At 31.8% G+C, this 19,301-nt stretch overlaps 3 protein-coding genes across 9 annotated transcripts in view; 2 read left to right on the top strand and 1 right to left on the bottom strand.

The window, feature by feature from the left end:
- The first annotated feature begins 91 nt into the window (after positions 1-91).
- LOC105832241 (cytochrome P450 6k1-like) lies at positions 92-3,608 on the top strand. Of its 2 annotated transcripts, none has more exons than XM_012673021.3 (6): positions 92-740; positions 951-1,183; positions 1,300-1,533; positions 1,681-1,961; positions 2,620-2,821; positions 3,065-3,608. In XM_012673021.3, the coding sequence occupies exons 1-6, from the start codon at positions 334-336 to the stop codon at positions 3,220-3,222; spliced, it is 1,515 nt and encodes a 504-aa protein (XP_012528475.2). In that variant the 5' UTR covers positions 92-333; the 3' UTR covers positions 3,223-3,608. The 2 variants fall into 2 exon arrangements, with proteins under 2 accessions (XP_012528475.2, XP_012528476.2); XM_012673022.3 differs by having other exon boundaries at positions 93-740; positions 2,632-2,821.
- On the bottom strand, positions 3,065-14,794 carry LOC105832240 (DNA topoisomerase 2-binding protein 1). 3 transcript variants are annotated; one of them, XR_003626012.2, is made up of 27 exons: positions 14,285-14,794; positions 14,025-14,164; positions 13,462-13,597; positions 13,275-13,382; positions 12,566-12,772; positions 11,851-12,067; positions 10,601-10,738; positions 10,458-10,534; positions 10,202-10,371; positions 9,760-9,901; positions 9,389-9,506; positions 9,005-9,190; positions 8,682-8,863; positions 7,981-8,147; positions 7,597-7,802; positions 7,194-7,318; positions 6,817-7,041; positions 6,666-6,728; positions 6,228-6,406; positions 5,909-6,024; positions 5,761-5,825; positions 5,068-5,193; positions 4,793-4,993; positions 4,367-4,596; positions 4,226-4,289; positions 3,712-3,929; positions 3,065-3,198 (listed from the first exon to the last, which is right to left on the bottom strand). XR_003626012.2 is itself a non-coding variant. In XM_012673019.3 (26 exons), exons 1-26 carry the CDS (start codon positions 14,393-14,395, stop codon positions 3,771-3,773), a joined length of 3,858 nt encoding a protein of 1,285 aa, XP_012528473.1. In that variant the 5' UTR covers positions 14,396-14,794; the 3' UTR covers positions 3,609-3,770. The 3 variants fall into 3 exon arrangements, 2 of the variants coding, with proteins under 2 accessions (XP_012528473.1, XP_012528474.1); XM_012673019.3 differs by lacking the exon at positions 3,065-3,198 and having other exon boundaries at positions 3,609-3,929; XM_012673020.3 differs by lacking the exon at positions 3,065-3,198 and having other exon boundaries at positions 3,609-3,929; positions 13,462-13,594.
- Positions 14,795-15,236: 442 nt separating this feature from the next.
- The window catches only part of LOC105833506 (protein sidekick), a 44,678-nt gene continuing 40,613 nt past the window's right edge, over positions 15,237-19,301 (top strand). For 3 of the 4 annotated variants that reach the window (XM_036294155.1, XM_036294154.1, XM_036294153.1), the window contains exon 1: positions 15,237-17,283. In XM_036294155.1, coding sequence (XP_036150048.1) covers positions 17,184-17,283 — 100 coding nt within the window. In that variant the 5' untranslated portion in view covers positions 15,237-17,183. The remainder of the gene's footprint in view (positions 17,284-19,301) is intronic. The other variant, XM_036294156.1, reaches the window with a different exon arrangement.

Genomic DNA, 19,301 nt, shown 5'->3' with positions numbered 1-19,301 from the left:
CCTCTATTGAGATTTAGATCTCAAAATAGATGACTCAACAAAGTTCTTGAATATTAAATCTACAATATGAATATTTCATAATTATTATATAATCTTTGCTTACTGTGCACAGTCTTACGCAGTATGCGGAGCAGTCTGCATGTATGTATTATACAGTACATTAAGATTCTTAAATTAATAAATTTTATGAATAATTTAAACACAGTTTTGCATAATCTTATACAATTTGGATCTGCGGAGAGAATTTTTGCCTAAGATTTGAAGTTTCACAATTTAATCCGAATTTTATACGGAGTTTTGTAAAAAGTTCATGTGATTCGCATAAAAATAGTGATGTTAATTAAATGTGCCTTTTTGGATATGCTCGTGATACTTTCGTTGCTATTCGCAATCCTTTATTTATGGATGAAATGGAAACATACCTATTGGCAGAGACGTGGTGTACCTACATTGCCTGCACATTGGTTCTTTGGTCATTTCAAGGATGCGATCCTCCTGCGCAAGTCGGCAGGAGAAGTTCTTAGCAAACTACATCAGCAAACTATGAATAAAGATGCCGTAGGGATTTATATTCTACACAAGCCATTCCTGCTTCTAAAGAATCCGGAACTAATAAAACAGATAATGATTAGAGATTTTAATGTGTTTCCAAATCATCACTTTAGGGCGACAACTAATTCCGACACAATGAGCAAATGGACTTTATTCACTATCACTAATCCTGAATGGAAGTATCTAAGGTAAATAATAATGAACAAAGATTATTTGAAAGTTGTCGCACTGACAAGTTAAATATTTTGCAATTTTTTTCAGTCATTTTGTTACTATTCTTTTGAAAAGCTACAAAATAAATTAAAAATTGATAAAGAATATATTTAAAACATAATCTAAATCATAATTATATTATCAAGAAACATTGCAAAATTATTAAAAAAAATTTTCTCGTTCAGGATGAAAATGTCACCGGTGTTTACGATCGGCAAATTGAAAAGTCTTTTTCTACTAATACAAGAGTCCGGGGAAAACATGAGAAACTATTTACGCGATCAGATTGAAGAGAAAATTGTACCAATAACGGTAACAGATATATTTTATAAATACACTACCAACGTGGTATCCTCCGTGGCATTTGGAATTCGGACAAATTGTTTCAATACCCCGCCACCAGAATTTTATGAAAACTGTAAATAAAATTAAAAACATATAAATATATATATTACAAAATGTTATAAAAAACTACTTTTTTGTTTATATCACACTTTTCGTAGTGTACATTTTTTTACTGATTTGTACCAATAGCACGCAAAGCTGTCCTGCTAGATTATCTAAGGACTATCCAGATATTCTTTCTATTTTTCTTGCCAAATATCGGAAAGTATTTGCGCGGTGCAATGCTTGGCAACTACACGGATTACTTCCGCAAGGTCTTTTGGGACTCTATGGACAATAGAAGCATTACGAAGACAAAACGAGGAGATTTAATTGATTCTCTTTTGCAATTAAAAAGCGAGAAGCCGGATAATAGTAATATTCGTGAGTATTTAATTAATATGTAAATATTTAATATTTTGTGTTGAATATGGCGTAAGTCTCAGAATATTCATTTCAATCTTTTTTTTATTGTTATGCACAAATTCCAATATCAAAAAAATGATCTATTTTTATTATTAATTTCTTCAGAATACGATGGGGATGTTCTTTTCGCACAAGCGGCAATCTTCTTCGTGGCCGGTCGCGAGACCAGTATCGCTACTATGACCTGTGCTCTTTTCGAGTTGGCTAAGCAACCGGACATGCAGAAACGCCTGAGAGAGGAGATCCTTAAGGAAATTCAGGATGCAAATGGTTTAACATACGAAACAATCCACAATATGAAGTATCTGCATCAAGTTATAAACGAAACACTGAGGCTTTATCCGCCCGCACCGATCCTCGATAGGACTCCTGTCAGCGATTACACAGTAAGACATTGCACATTATATATATGAAAAAGATCTCACTTATTCTTAAAAAACATTTTTAATAATGATTTTTTATAATAATGATGAAATATATTTCTTATTTATAATAAAATAATTACATAATTATTTTATATTAAATTGAATTAGGTATATGAATAGCACAAGAAATATGAATTTTTCAGTTAAAAAACAAATGTATAATTAATATTTCCAATTATTAATACAGTTTTCAATTGTATAAATTGTACGACAAAGTTATCAAAGTTACTCAATCGTAAACTGAAGCTAGAAATAATATTTCAAATTAATTTAATCCTAAAAATTGAGTTTAATAATTCGCTTTCAATTTTCAAAGTCTATTAAAAAATAATTCAGTGTTAGATTGTAAATTATAAGTAATCTCTTACAATGCAATGTGAAATACTGCATTCATACAAAGATATTTTGAGATTGTTTTATCTGGTTGAAATAGTTTAAATAAATATTTAAAAATTTGTGTACATATTTTTAATTTAAATTTGTAAAATAAATGTTTGTATTTTATTTTGGAAAATATAAAATGTGCAATTTAATTATAAAAGATTAATTAAAATAATCAAAAATTGAGTAAATTTCATGGATAGAAATCGACTTGCAATACCCGTAAGGATTTAAAAAGAGTAAATTACAGTTTTCTGGCACAAAAATAACTATCGAAAAGGAGACACCGGTATATGTCGCATTACGTGGTATTCAAACTGATCCAGCTTACTGGCAAGATCCTATGCGTTTTGATCCCGAACGATTTAGTGACAAAAAGAAGAACGAGATTGTATCCTGCACTTTCTTGCCTTTTGGAGAAGGTCCACGAAATTGCATAGGTTAATAAATCGATTCTATTCCATCGTAGATAGATTTTAAATAAGACCTACTAGAATATGTTAGAAAAAACGACACTTATCTTTTTCTTTTATGTAATAAACTTTCAATAAGTAAATAATTTTAATGTTACACTTCACTTTGATATATATAAATATAAAAGAAAAGATTTTAATCCACCTAATAACCAACAATTTCTTCTTTGATCCTCGATCCTCTTCGATTTAATTCTATTTAATTGTTAGGTATGCGACTGGGAATTTTACAAACCGCCGTGGGATTGATAGCTGTTCTACGAGATTACGAGATTGCATTGAATCCTTCATGGAAGATTCCCATCGATCAACGGAGCCTATTCAGCATGCCACCAGCAGGATTCCTGTTGAATTTTAAAAAGATATAGTGTGTTAACAATACGTAGTGACAGATATATCACCGCTACAATTATGTTTTTATTATTTTAGGATTATATTGGAAATATTTGAATTGGATATACGTTAGGACATACGTTAAGTTCTTTGCATTAGAAATATTTGCTATGATCGAACTTTCTATGTATATAATAATTTTTCATGATTTGTAATATAATATTTTATTAATATTATACAAATTATGTACTCTTATAATTCTGTCAGACATTTTGATTGTTAAACATTACATGATTATGGAGAAACAAAGATTCCGAAATATTTTTTAATAAAATAATTGTACAAAATATACATAATTGTAATGTAAGTTATGAAACATAATTGTAATGGAACAGATAAATATATCAATTAGACAATTAAATTTTCTATAAAAAAGACTTTTATTTCAGCTCTTTGAGCTGATAAATTCGCTATGTACACTTATTGTGGTTCACAAAAATGGATTGTTGTGAATGGTATTTTACCAAATCGTTGATAAATGCTCATGCTTGTAAATTTAAGTATGATTTTGATTCCATTCTGGCTACTTGGGTAGTAGCGTCAGGTATTTCTTAAATTCTAAAAGTACACAATCCCGTGGATTGAGCGGTGTCTTTGCTGTCAAATAATCGCTGAGATATTGCGGTAAGAAGCAGAGAATACCCTTGCTAGCCAGCATAGCCCAGTCTACCGGCTGATTTATCTGTTTATAAAATAAAATATCCTCAAACAGATATATAGCAGTAAATATAAGTGTATAGTTATACATTTTTCTGTCCGTTAAAATACAATCAATTATTTTTTAAATATAAATTTATTTTACATTATATATTTATATAACTGTAAAAATATTTTTTATATTGTTAATTCTTTTAGTTATGTATGTATATAAGCTAAATAATCTAATTAACTAAAAAATTTTCTGAAATGGAGAGAAGCTATTAACTTAACTGTATTTTACTTTAAAATATTTATTCTAAGAGATAAAACATTGCTTACCTGTTTCACATTAATAAAACAATGAGTGATTCTGCGTCCAGATGGACTAGCATCGTAGGGTGGTCTGCAATTAAATTAAAAAAAACCACAATAATGGATAATGGATAATTCTCTTTTTTATAAAGTTGATGCATAACGTACTTTGCTTGCACAACCATGCCACCGCCAGCTTCAATCAGTCTCTTAAATTGATCATATTTTTCTTCGGAGACCATTAACAGAGCCACTATGTTAGAAAATGGACCATTCAGCTCTGTCTGCAATTTCAATCGCCATCTATAAGCGGCAGCTGCTATTGCAATTTCGATCTCGTTACTTGGTTCTGGTATTCTGTTTTTGCTTCTTGGATTGCCCCATTCGTATTCTTCCTCCTACAAAAATATTCGCAGTTGACACATAAGTAAAAACATAGACGTAATGCAAATCAGAATACGATCTTCAGGTCTTCTTTTATTTTTCTATGGTTTTTTAATAAGAGAAAAATGTATCATTAAAGATCAGCGTGTTAGTTCCCCAATTTTGATTTTTAATATCGTAATTTTGATATCGTAAATGTCTAAAACTAACGTCGAGGAATCTGCCATCTCGTTCAGAATCACGTAGATATGAATAATGTAAGACCCATTTTCCAGCAGCTATACTGCCAAGCATTTTTTCGTTTCTGGAAAGCTTGATGCACAAGAGATGGGTGGCACTATTGTCGAAATTTGCGTCCATCGACACATCTCCGCCTAGATCTCTTATCACTTGTTCGAATGTATGTCTTTCCTATTAACATAATCAAATCAAAATAATGATTACAATTGGATGGAAATAATATCGTTATATGCAAAGCACAATACCTTTATACCCGACAGCATAAATTTTCGTGTTGTCGCTGGTTCACATTCATGATCTTCAAGAGCTTCTTCGACATATTCTTCGTCAATTACATTGCTACGTTTACTTGACCGTTTATTTAAGATTGACTGTAAAGAAACAAATGTTTATGAAAAATAATAGCCATAAAATCAAAAAAATAAAAAATTAAATCAGCGATCGCAGATTGCGGCCCCGGTAGCATACGATCGCATGGGGAGGGTATGAAAACTAAGGGCAAAGACCAATCATATTAAAGAATAAGTGCTCAGTATATGATTGGTTTTTGCCTTTAGTTCTTTATCCCTTCCCCATACGCCGTATGCTACCGGGGCCGGAATCTGCGATCCTTGAATTAAATCAATATCAACACTACAAGATTCTTATACCAAAATTTATCTCTTTGATAAAAAATTTGAGATAATATAAAAAATTCTGTTAAAAATTATATAAGCTTGATACAACATATAAACATCAAATTACATATTTTTTAATGCTTTCGTGCACCTTTATATTTTTTATTTCATAAGAAGAACATTAAAATTGTGAAAACTGTGTATTTGTAAGTAAGTAACTAGAATAGCTTATATCATAAGAATATTGTATATGTCAAGAATAAAATTTGTATCTTCAAATATGTAAATATTATTTTTTTAAAAGAGATCATTATTGCATACTCGTTTTGGATGATCCGGATCTTCCCATACAATGGCATCAATAGGTTGTGAATCCTTTACTATACCTATGTAAAAAGATAAACAAATCAGTAAATATAGAAAAGATGGAAAGATTAGTCTAACAATATATGAATTTATAAATACTCACATTTTTGTATATAATCAGAAGCTTCGTTGTACGTCTTCGCATTTTCCCCAGACGAGTATCTATTTTCAGGAGTATTCGACGTTCGTTCTAGCATTTGATCCAATTGCGCTATTTGCCTATTCGTAACAATTTCAAATTTATTCACACTAATATAAGTAATAAATATTGTAACATATAAAAAATAAAAAATATCTCTTTAGAAGTATAACAATCACAAAGTGTTTTGTATAATCATTTTCAAAATTTTTATCTTATACTGTATATATTTTATCTTATTATTTTTTTTATTGTAATGTATATTATTGATAGAGATACGTACATGTTTATTTCGTTATTTGGCATAGGGCTATCTTTTTCATTAAAGTCGAGTTTTCGATTGATGGATGTGGGAGTTGATGGAGTGACTTTGTTAGAATGATTGTCGGCCTGCTTCTCAACTTTTCCCTTAATGGAATCATCTTCATGTTGCAGTCTCATTGCTTTATTCGATTCATGTTCCTAGTAATTAGATACATAATCTTGTATAAACATAATTGTGTAGCATTTTAATATTTTTTAATAATTTTTAATAAATATTATAATTATAAAAGCAATAAAAAAGTAGCTTTATTATAATTTTGTTAGAACATTTGCGTTATAAATGACCATTATATTACAATGTCACAACTTTTTTTATACAAATTTATTTTATTCTCACATAAAATATCTAGCGCAGTAATAAGATTAACATATGCACTCATAAACATATTTGTCTTACCATTTCAGATTGACCTTTGTTCTTCAGTTTTTCCCACAGTTGATTTTTCAAATCTGAAAGCGGCTGTAAATGATGCTTAATTATAATAAATTAAAAATAAATTTAAATACATAAATAAAAACAAATTTTCATACAAAAAGACGCTACTCACAGTGCTAGGTGCGCGTCGTTTTAACGGTGGTTCTGATACTTGTAAATCTGGAAAATTGTCCACCCATTTAATCCACCCTTTTCGCGTCTCTGGTGAAGGATTAGGCTTAAAAACCTGCCCATATGGAGTTTCTGGTGTGGACACGTGAAATGGTGATTGCGGTGTTTGGTTCATTACGAGACTGAGTCTTTTATTTTTCAATGGAGTTTCGCCGGTAAACGCGTCCTATTTTAGCATCATTAAAATTATAATCCAAAATAAATCTTGCAGTATATTTACACTAAATGGTTTGCACTTAATAAATTTTTTGTTATTAAAAAAATATATCGTCCAGATAAATAATATTAATAATCTTAAAATAATACTTGCAATAATACCTTGGCCTGAAGTAAATGTTTCGGTGTAACAATATTTTTTAATGTGATTTCTTCTGATGAGCCTATTCTACTTTTGCAAATGTCCGAGAGATTTGTTGGAGTGGTGATATTTGATTTATCTGGTGCTTTGACATATGCACATTAAATTATATACAAACACAAAAACAAAAATTTAGAAATTATATTTCAATTTTTTAGATATAAATTTAAGATAGCAAACTTTTTTTCAATTATTAAGCAGAAATTATTTATATATATCTAATATATAATATTAAAAGTTATAGTATTCTTATTTATATAATAAGTTTGTATAATATAAGTTTTAAAATTGAAATCTATTAAAAAAGCAAATTGAAAAAGTGTATGTAGAGAATAATTCATCATTAAAAATATTATAACTTACCCATTGTTTCTCCAACGAGAAATGGGGTTTCGTCTACAAACATTAATTGATCCGCGCAAGTTTTTAGCCAATCAGCAGTGACAGCCGGCAATTTCCATCTTACAGCCGCGTTGTATTTATTTCCTTCTGGAGACGGGCAAACCAAATGCGTACTGCCAAGTGTTTTCTTCTCTGCATTAGCTTTCCGTGCGAACATATCCTGACATCTGAAAATATTGAGGGGAAAAAAAAAAAAACTTATCAAAGTTTATATTTTTGATAATCTTTTTCATATAAAATCATACATATTGTATACATAATAATGCAAATCATCATGTATATGTAGATTTTAATATTAGATTTTTATTTTATTGAGGTCAATAATATATGGTAAATATACGTTACATGGCGCCAAGTTCCGTAGCCAATGCTGAAAGGTAAACTCTTTCAACTCCAGTATACATGCTCATCGTTATGACACATCCCGATAATGGATTACAAGGTTTTCTAATAGATAGTGGTCTGTGATAATACTTGAGATCCACAATTTGTTCCTGATTTATGCAATCTTCCTATAAATAAAATAAAAAACAAGATCATAAATATCATTAGCTGTATATTTAAAGAAATTACATAAATATCTATAGAATTTTTCCATTAGTAAAAAATAGATTGGATTGTAAATTAAATTCAGAGAGTAGTCAAAATTATGTCTTTAAACTTATATATACGAAAATATATGAACAGAATTAAATAAAATTTAAATAAATAAATAAACAAAAATATTACACAGAGTGAGTCATTTAAGACTAGTCGCTTGAATAATATCCATAGTATTGAACAAATTCTTGATATATAATGTAAATATAAAATTAATATCGTCTAATGATAGACATTAACTATGATATTAATTTATACCAGATATTAATTTATAAAATTTTTTAAGAATTAAAGATCTTATTCTAAGAAAAAATTCTATTTTACATTTTGCAAAAAATATTCCATATATATAATTTTGTAAATTTCTAATATACATAAGTATATTCTTTAAAAAAATATATAGATTTTACATTTAAAAATACAAACAATTAATAAAGGATACGTACAATAAATAAATCGTTTACGATTTCATTCACTGTATGTTGTAAGGGTGCTCCATGCATAGGCACGACACCGTAATCTGGGATACTGTTATAAGTTCTCGAGACTAGGTGTCCACCTAACATTACAATCGTTTCCTCTACGTGATTGTCCTCGCTATCAAAACCAGCTACGACGAATGTTAAACCTGCAGATATAATTATACTATTGCATTCAGAAAAATCTGTATGGATCTTAATATATAAATTATTAACATTTCTTCAAAAGAATATCAAGACTCCTAATATATGACATACGAGGAAAAACAAGATTACAATTACAATTATACCTTTGAGCAACTGTTCGTTCACTGTGCAACTTTGGCTGAGTAGCACAGTATTATCATTTTCTATATTTTTGGGCGGTGCAACATTTAAAGAACAAATATCACTAGTACGCGCATTTTCAGTCTTATCCAAATTTCTTTGGTCTTCCGAAATAGGCTTTGTAAAGTCTTTGGAAATACTGCATAAATCTGTAATGCAGTTGCTATACTTATAATCAGTTATGAGACACCTTCACTTAACAATTGCTTATTTTTAACAACTTTAATAGGCATCTGAGAATATTACATTGTTTTGTACTTGTTTTAAATTCATCAGTTTATGTGTATAAAATTATAATGCGATGCAAATGTATTATTAGAAAAGAAAATTTATACTCTTATCATTACCCTTTTGTAAATATTGCTGCACGAGATCAGGTTGCTCATTTTCATTCACGTGTGGAATTACTTCGAAATTGAAAACTGGTACAGGAGGTCTCTTCGGCTGTTGCAACATTTGTAAATTCTAAAATGATATACAAATGTAGTTAATTCTTGCAATATTTTAATTTGCCAAAATAAATAACAATAATTGTAAAAATTTTATATAATATTTATTAATATAATTTTACTAATAAATAATTCAGAATTTTAGATTATTTTTTGCAGGAATTTCTTGTAAAAAAATAAGAATTAAGAAAAAAAAAGAACTTAAAAAGTTTATTAAACATTTGAAAAATTAAAAATAATATAGGTTATTAATTATTATATTATTTTACCTTCTTACTAAGCGGTGAAGCAGGTGTTTCAATATTTTTCTTAGATGCTTCATCTTTTGCTTCAAATAAAAAAAGTTCTTCTGATGCAGGCCGTTTCAATTTCATGCTCTCCTCTAGCCATTCTATATTCAATACGTAAGGACTGCACAAAATGTAATGTAAATAATAAAATAAAATAAATAATTAAAATTATAAAAATAAAAAAGATTGTTAATGTAAGAGTATATTTATGAATAACTTCTACATAAATTATATTTCGTGTGTGTGTGTGTGTGTGTGTGTGTGTGTGTGTAAACTTTTAATGAAATTAAAGAAAATAAATTTTTTTTACATTTAACAAAAAAAATTTTAATATCCATTTTTTTAATTATGAGCAAAATTGTATATATAAGTTTTATCGGGATGCAAATTGTAAGCCTTATTCATTCGAAATACAACATACCATAAACCTCTCGATTTAATCGTTTTCAGTTCTACAGATGCTTTATTCTCATCGCCAACGATCACATGCGTCACAGCATCAGATATATCATCGAGACGTGTTGCACCTCCAACATTTAATATTCTATTCAATTTATCTCTGACGCTTGTTACAAATCCAGCAAGGTAAATCTACAAAAATAAAACAATAGTTGCAAAGTTAAAATTTAAAAAAAGTGCTATGCTAATATGTTGTGGAAACTACAAGAAAAATTTACATTACATCCATCCAGAAATGGTCCAGCTGACTTTGCTTCGCCAAAAGTAAGTCGATCCAAGACATTCAACTTAGCGACTACACACAAAAATACAAGCATGCTTACTTGAATTACAAAAAAGTACGATATATATTAATACTTACTATCGGAAAATTTACTAGTTACTGTATGTATACTAGAAAAATTCGATATCGTCGAACTAAAACTCTCATTTATGTAATTATTTTGTTGTTTATAATGTGCTATAGAGCTAATCTCAGAACAGTTGAGCAATTCTCGATCTAAAATATATATAAAAAATGCTGTTTATTTTACTATTCACTTAGTACCAGGGACTCGGACCGCACCGAAACCGATAACCGGTTCATAACTGGTTTTTTAGCTAGACCGAAACCGTAAACCGCAACCGAATTCTGCTAAATTTACAGCATCGGAATCATAACCGGAAACCATTAAATTTTTTAGGTTTACGTTTTTTTTCGGTTTTCAATTTACTTTTACATAATATTTTTATATTTTTAATTTAAATTTTTTTCGTTTTTTTTTATTATTATTTTTACTTAATAATACTTCGAATCTAATTGAATATTAGCTTCCTATATCTAACTGATTCTTAATGTGACATCCTTGAACTGAGATTGCAATTATGAAATTGCAACAATCGTATATGACATGAGTATAGTGTTTTTTATAAAAACCTTTTTTAGTTTATGATGTACCACAGCGTACCTTATTAGTTTTATTACCACTGCATTTCGTCTTATTACTACTACATATTTGTATGTTTCTTTATATATATTCTAGATATAAAAAAATATTGTACAAATTTTGCTTATTACTCTTATTTGCAACTTTGCGGATTCTTATCTAACTACTGCTACTTTTTTTTGCTTTTTTCTCTTATTTCTCTCATTCAATCATCTTTTTTTAAAGTAATAGATTTATTGGTAGCACAATTCACATTAATTCCTTCTTTCATACGTAAATAATTTTTTATAAATTATTATTAAACATTATTAAATATTATAATATTTAATAATATATTAAATATTATAAACTATTAAATAGAAATAGAAATTATGTAATAATTACTTATTAAATAATAATAATATTAAAAAAACCGGAAACGTAACTGGAAAAAACCGAAAAAAAAAAACGGAATTTAAACGGTTTTAGATTTTTGTATTTGCCAAGAAAACTGAAACCATAATCAGTTTTCAAATCTTTTTATTAAACCGTTTTATTAACCATAACCAAACCTTAACTTCATTCGGTCCGAGTCCCTGCTCAGTACTTATCTATTTGATAGATAAATCCAAAAAGTCTATTAAAGTAATTAATGTAACATAAGCTATTAAAGTATGATAACTTACTCTCTACATTATATACATACTATTTGCTTTTTCTGGTGTTGAACATGCTTTTACAGATTTGATGATAAAATTACGAAAAGGTAGAGCGTATCCTACTTTAATACTCTCATATATCCAATCAAGTTTCAGACAGGGAATGTCATTTTCCATGGCATACTTTAGTTTATCACTTAATGGACCGTTTTCAGAGGCTAGAACCACTCGAACCTTTGTTCCATCAAGAGGACCCATGAATATCTGTAATAATTAAGTATAACACATAGTAAATTATAATTTTTTATTATTACTGTGTACAATACTCTTAGAGATGACGCGTGATAAAAAAACGAACGACTTATGACCAGCATGTCGCGGATTCGATCTCATCTTACATATATTTTGTGTCAAGATCTATAGACCTAGAATTGTATCTAGCCTATAGAACTAATGCAGCAACCTAAGAAACAAGTGCTGTATAAATCAAAGAACCTAGAACTATATTAGACTTAACGAACTCAGGATTATGTGTTAAAATTAAAATAACAAGATTAAGCATAAAAAGTAAAAGATTGAACAATAAACTTGTAAACAAGCCTCAGTACATAACACTGAACTGAGATTGACTACTTAGTGAAAGTCACTGAAAAATTCTTTAGATCTAGATGATGTCTGATATAGTTCACCTGCTTCCTACTACACACAAACATGCACACACACACACACACACACATATACATTACATGAAATTGAACTCACTCCTCCATAATTTTGTATTAAACATTTCACTTCTTCCTTTTGACGTTTGTGAAGATTTGTCGAAGTTACTACTAGATTCATAAAAACTGGACATTTATATTTATCAAAAATCTTATCATCCGCTTTAACAATTTCTTTTAAATTTGTTTCCCAGACAGCTTCTATCCATTCTTTTGTCATGACTGGTATCTTCATTTCTACAGCACCCTAAAAAACTCTTAATAAGTGTCTATTGCATTATTATCTCGGAATAATTTAAAGTAAAATATACAGAAACAAGCATATTAATTTCAAAAACAAATATGTTGATCATCAATGCAAAATCTATAAAAAATAAGGTTTATAAATAAAAATTTATAAAATGTTTTGTTTTATTATGACAGTTGCAAAAATGCATGGGTATGTATTTTTCGTGTAATACACTAAAGATATCCAAATATAAGAATAAATTGTTTTTGTAAAACCACTTTTAAAATCAACTCTAATTAACTTTCATTAATGATTAACTCAATCGCCCAAATAATAAACTGACGTCATTTTAATATCAAGTCAAGATTTAAATGTCATTAAAAAATGTCATTTAACATCAAAACAACATTAATTAACTATCTAGACGACAATTAAATTAACTGTCAATTAAAGTTATAAAATATATAATTTCCATAAATATTATTTAAAAAATTAATTATATAATTATAAATAATAGTACCTCATACTTTGCAGACATCACAGAATCTGCTACTAAATGAGTAACACAACCTCTGAATTTCTTTGTAAAGAAGCCTCCCATATATTCAACTCGTTGTTGTATCCAATCCTATAATAATAATTAAAATTACATTTCTTGCAAGCAATCAAAATACTTTTTACAAAAAATTACTATAAAATAGTTATACCTTAATTTCTTGATCAAAACCTGATGCACAAATGCACATTTTACTCATAGCTGTTGTGTATATTGGACTCTTTCCTTCTGGTATTGATTCTCCATTTGTAAAACAAATAAGTAGACATCTTGGTGATACAATTCTACTGAAATATAAACAATTACATTTTTTACCTATTAATTTTTAATTGAATCACACAATAATCATTTATTGTTATAACATAAACATTAATTTTGGAATGCTACTCATAGTTTTCTTATACATATTTTAATAACAATATAATTAAGATCTTTTAATACTTTTTAATATTTACAAGTTGCAAAGTATCATAATGATTAAATTAATATTATTTTAATCTAAAAAACTTATTTTTTAGATTAAAATAATGTTAGTTTAATCATTATGATACCTATTTAAAAAATTCAATAACAAAAATTATACTAAACTTCAATTAGCACTTGGATAAAATCCACAATAAATAGTAGCATTCAAAATCAACTAATAATAATTTATATTTTAACTTAATTAAAAATTAATTTATAGAAATCAAAGTTAACTGCTAGCAAACTTACGAGCATTTATTGCTTTTTAACTTCTCAAAAAGGTCACCTTTGAATTCTTCTATAACAAATACATCTTTCTTCAATGGCTTCATCGTATTACAAACCTTTTCACTAACCCATCCTGGATTCAATCCCAGCTCACTACATTTCTAAAAAATAAAATAAACTTTTTTTAAAACAATAAAAAAGTATAAAGAACGAAAAAATATCGGAGCACATAAAAGTTCACCTCTAATTGAACTACAATAAAGATACAAAAATGTACAAACATTAAATGCCAGCCACATTTGCTCGCTGCAAGCATCCTCGGACTCCAGGTGACTCAGTACGATAAAGTGAATGTTTATGTCCCATTCGACCTGGCTTTCCTGGGTTGTCATTCCGTTCTGAATTGTAATTAAGCACACGTTTTACAGGTTAGGGTACGGGCACGGTGCGTAAGAACAATTCAATACATTCCAGTAGCATAAGACTCGAAAAACACGACGAGGAGCTAGAAATCGAAATCACGAAACTCCGATGCTCCTTGCAGACGCAGTCGTTTTTACTCCGTAGCTCGTGCGCGGCAAAACAGATGAGAGTGACGTATTGGCGGGACGAACGAATATTATGACTACCAACTAAAATATGTAAAATTGACTAGATAATCGGCTCACACAGCGCGGCTGCTCTCTCCTGCGTGTCTCTCTAGTTCAACAATGTAAATTATATCAGAGAGAGGAACCTGAGAGCCGGTCATCGCCGTCGTTTTAAAGTGTTTTCATCCATCAGCACCTCTATGTGCACAAAATGTGCACCATTAAACTACGTAGTCAAATATCTATGAATCCCGTAGGTAATGTGCATGACTTTTTGGGTCTCTTCTATGCTATGTCCACGTTTATTTAATTCTGTTTCATGCTATACCTGTAAATTTTACAATTATATGCATTCATATTTTAAATCTGTTTTATGCAAATATGCATAATCGTGTTTTATTAATGTGCAATACCATATATACATGAAATAAATTCAATTAATTGATTTGATAAAAATTCACTCACCGATTGCTGTTGCTGCTCCTGCTGCTGATGCTGTTGTTGCTACTGCTATACATTCCTTTTCCGGTTTTGATTCTGAAGTAAAGCAATTCACTCCCACAGTTTTGTATCTCAAGCGACACTTTAGAAACGCTTTTGGAACGCAACGGTAATAGTACGGGGTCACGCACTTGCGCAATAAACGACTGCTTTAATGAAGTTTCGTTGATGTTCGAAATATTCGAAAATTCAAGGAAACTTTTATCTCGAGTTTGTTGCAATGAGAAATAAAATACACATTTTTCATAGCTCTTAACAACACATTAAAATTGTTAAGACCCTAAGTGAGATTTATAACGGGTTTTTAAAACTTTCTTGAATCTTTGGAGTTGAATCAAAAATATATCTGTTTTAAACATTTTTCCTTTATAAATTCACAGTTAGCGTATTTTGATAATAAATGTTTTAAATTTCAAAAAAATATTTTAAAATTTTTAAAATATCTTTTTGTTTGTGTGGGTTATTTTTGAAACGTATTCCAATTTATATAAAAATTTTGAAAACAATTTTCTTCAGGGACAGTATGGTATTTAATTTGCAACGCTACAACTTTTAAGAAGACTTGTCGGTCTAGAAATTGTGGCAATCGCAGTTGCAATACATTTGCGAATCTCTCTCTCTCTCTCTCTCTCTCTCTCTCTCTCTTTGTATTCAACAAGTAGCATACTGTCGCGCAGGGGTGCAAACGATTTGCTCGAATCCGCTCTCTCGGCTCCCACGAATTCCCCAGTCGCGGCGGCGTGCGATTGGTCGCTGATGTCTTCTCCCGTCATCACCGTCGTCCGCCCGCCGATGCGTTGTCGAACGCGGTTGAATGCGAGAAGCGCGAGCGGCGACGATTGGCCGGTCAGTAGCGCCTGTGGCGGGCATGCGCGTGCATGCAATTTCAACTCGGTTCTTCTCGCCTGTTGTCTGAACGCGTTCGCCGAACGACGCGGTGCAAGCGCGTCGACCGCAACGGAAATCCTTCACTTCGGACGTGCGCCCCCGAGTCGCAGGGACCGTCGTCGCGGAAAGAGGGTGGCGGGCGGCCGAGGAGGTTTCGCGCAGATCGCGCGAACGAGGTCGCATTTCCTCCCGGTGTCGACCCGACCGCGATTATCCCCCGCGAAGTTCACCGCGAGCGGTTTTAACGGTGTTGTGAAACACCTTCGCCGAGTGTTGCCAGGTGTTACCAGGTGAACGTGCGCGAGCGTCGCCTTCCTCGCGTTGCCTTCGCTCTCGCAGGGCAAGCGAGGAGGAAGTCCGCAACGGTAACGAACAAGAGAATTTGCCGTCGGATGGTTTCTACTTTTTTTGTTGTGACACCGTGGCGGTCCGACGTGTGCGTGTGTTTCACGCAGAAGGATCCCGCGCGATCCTCGCGGCAAGTTCGAGCGCGCGACGCGTCGTCGTCCGACGACGCGAAGCGAGAGTGAAAATTGAATCGCGACGGCGGACAATCAAGTACGGCACAGTACGGCGGTGACGAAGGACGGCGGAGAAGAACGATCGATCTCGATCGATACGAGTGCCTCCCATCCGGGAGGCCAATCCCTGCGGATTCTCACGGAATCGGGACATCATAGTCTTCACGGGCGTGTGGAGCGATGCTCGAGGAGTGAAGAGCGACAGAGGAGGAGGACACGCGCGATTTTCGTTTTGACATCATTCACGTTCGCATCGCGCACCTTCCGCCGTTTCGTGCCTCCTTTCACGCGAGCCGTCATTTTCCCAGCCCGCTGCTCGTCCACGGACCTCGTTGCCGAGTAAAGGACGCGAGTCCGCGAGCCTCCTTCGAACGCGGGGACGATCCCGGGGGAAACGGAGGGAGAGGAACAGCAGCGTGGTCACCGCGGAATGTGAGTCGCGGCGAGTGTGCGTGGATCATCGCGATCATTGGCGTAAGTACGCGCGCGCTTCCGGAGCGTCTTACGCGCGGCGGCTGTGCGAAGGAGCAGGCGGAGACGACGGCGGAGAAGAAGGCGGCGGACGAAGACGACGACGACGAGGAGAAAGAGGAGAAGGAGGAGGAGGTGGGGAGAGGAGGAGGAGGTGAAGGTAGAGACGAGGGAGTGAGGTCAACGTCGCGCAACGGCGAGGCGAGAGGATGGAGCAGCGGCCGGCGGCGGCGGCGGCCTCCGCGAGGACGCGCGGCCTTCTCGCCGGTGTCTGCCTCGTCTGGATCATCGGCGGCATCTACGCCACCGGTAAGTCGCGGCCCCACGATTGCGCAATGTTTATTTTCTCGCATTGTCATGATTATGCTAATGAGAGAACTTTACCGTAACGTATATGCACGGTGAGACTGCCATATACGAGACTGCCGTCTATGATGGTTTTAATTCATCGAATTAGGCGTAGTCTACAATGAAGATTTAAGCCTTAAGCCATAAGAAATTGATCAATCACAGTCGATTTTTATAAAAATACTCAATTGTGATTAGTCAATTTCTTACGGCTTAAAGCTTAAGTCTTCATTGTAGACTACGCCATAGGTATTTTACATTGTTTTGTTACACGCTGACGGAAAGAAATGGTTTTAAATCTACAATCGTTGTCTTATATATAAATAAGAATATAAAATTTTTAATCAATTTGATAGTCTTGAACACAGGTATAATGCTTATAAAAATTCTTGTTTTATTGAGAAAAATATATTAAAAAATAATTTTAAGTGGAGAAGAAAAAATATCGGATAGAGGATAACAATATGTTCAAACTGAAAATTATTATTTATTAATACTATTATTATCTATCAAAACAATTATATACTGTACTTTTTATATGACTATTGTGATAAATTGAAATAAAATATAATACTTTGCTGAAATTTTATTAAACTCATTAAAGAAGATTTTATGTTTTTGTTTATAGTTGAGATAATGATTGTTGAATTTTCTCTGTAGAATCTCTAATTTTCTTTGTCGTTTGGAAAGAAAGATTAGATCGAAGCATAATATAGAAATGATTAGAAATTTTACAGTAAGCAATTCTGTCAATTAAATTAATCGGAGTTTGGCCAAGTCATTTCATTAGTCTAACATGTAATTAAAAACTCTTAGGAGAGTCTAAACCTGAAATAACATTGGCTACGGTGATCTTTAAATGTTTTTTTTTTTATAGAAATAAAAAAAGAATAAAGTATTATAGAATAATTACGGAATAGATTCAGAATTATCAGAATTGTTTCATTCCCTGGGAAACACAATAGGAATCTAAGAAATAACTGAATAATTCCGAAAGGTTCCGCACATAATGCGTCCCAAACGAGTTCTTTAATTCATCAATTGAACAGTTGCATTGTACGCAAATGCAGCTTTCACAGAACAGTTGTATTTGCACATAACGCTGTCGATCAATCAATGAATTAAAAAACTCTTGCCTAATTGGAAAAACAGATGTAGAGAGAGAAAGGAGAGAAAAGAAGATGCCACCGAGGTTAATGAATTCACTGGGTTAAATTTTACAATATACTTTTTTTCCTATTGATTCATACACATTGGGGTCTAGGAGACCTCATTATAACGGTTTTTAGTTTGCCATATTTCTATATGTCAGTAACATCGATACATTTCTTAAAACTTTAAACTTTAAACCTTTTGAAATATATTTGTACTAGAATACGTATGGAACGCAAAGTTTGTTTACAAAAAAGGCCAAAGACTATTTTTATACATGATATGTAGTAAAACAGATATTGTTAGGTGGACTTCAGTATGTATTGTAAGGGTTAAACATCTATCTACTTTTATATCATGATAGACTTTGAGAGATTCTCAAGTAACGTACGCGCGATGGTACTGCGAGATATGTAAATAAAGTTGATGGTCAATAGAGAATTTTATCTTTTCTAGTAGTTTACTCGGGGCGCTCTGTCTGGAATTTATTAACCACAAATAGTATACAAATGATCGATCCTAAAAATAGACAGCAAGCTTCGAGAAATCTACATGATGCAAAGTCCACAAGCAGTTTTATTAATTCATGGTTTCTTTATATATACGAAAATTTGTTAACTATTTTTGCTTATTTATTTAAAGTAAATTTAAGTAACACAGTTAAATAAAATAGGATTTTATTAAACGCGTCATATATTTACATTGATTAAACTGAACGACGTGGTTTAGTTTATCTGGCTATCTGTTTACCCCCCGAAGAGAGAAATGATATTTGCTGGAAGGGACCGAGATTTATGCATGGGAGAATAATTTAACTTACGTAAACG

This window comes from Monomorium pharaonis, chromosome 11 (genome assembly GCF_013373865.1).
Source record: "Monomorium pharaonis isolate MP-MQ-018 chromosome 11, ASM1337386v2, whole genome shotgun sequence".
NCBI lineage: Eukaryota > Metazoa > Arthropoda > Insecta > Hymenoptera > Formicidae > Monomorium > Monomorium pharaonis.
Note: the sequence above shows the minus strand (reverse complement) of the source record. Positions and strands in the feature narration are given on the sequence as shown.

What these genes read in the sequence shown, in the direction of transcription:
- LOC105832241 (XM_012673021.3), top strand. Translation starts at nt 334, where the DNA reads ATGTTAATTAAATGTGCCTTTTTGGATATGCTCGTGATACTTTCGTTG. An exon ending in CTCCTGTCAGCGATTACACA is followed by an intron (nt 1,962 to 2,619) that starts GTAAGACATTGC and finishes GGATTTAAAAAG; the next exon opens with AGTAAATTACAGTTTTCTGG. An exon ending in AGGTCCACGAAATTGCATAG is followed by an intron (nt 2,822 to 3,064) that starts GTTAATAAATCG and finishes TTTAATTGTTAG; the next exon opens with GTATGCGACTGGGAATTTTA.
- LOC105832240 (XM_012673019.3), bottom strand. Translation starts at nt 14,395, where the DNA reads ATGACAACCCAGGAAAGCCAGGTCGAATGGGACATAAACATTCACTTT. An exon ending in CCAAATAACGAAATAAACAT is followed by an intron (nt 6,025 to 6,227) that starts GTACGTATCTCT and finishes TGTTACGAATAG; the next exon opens with GCAAATAGCGCAATTGGATC. An exon ending in ATCCGGATCATCCAAAACGA is followed by an intron (nt 5,194 to 5,760) that starts GTATGCAATAAT and finishes GTTTCTTTACAG; the next exon opens with TCAATCTTAAATAAACGGTC.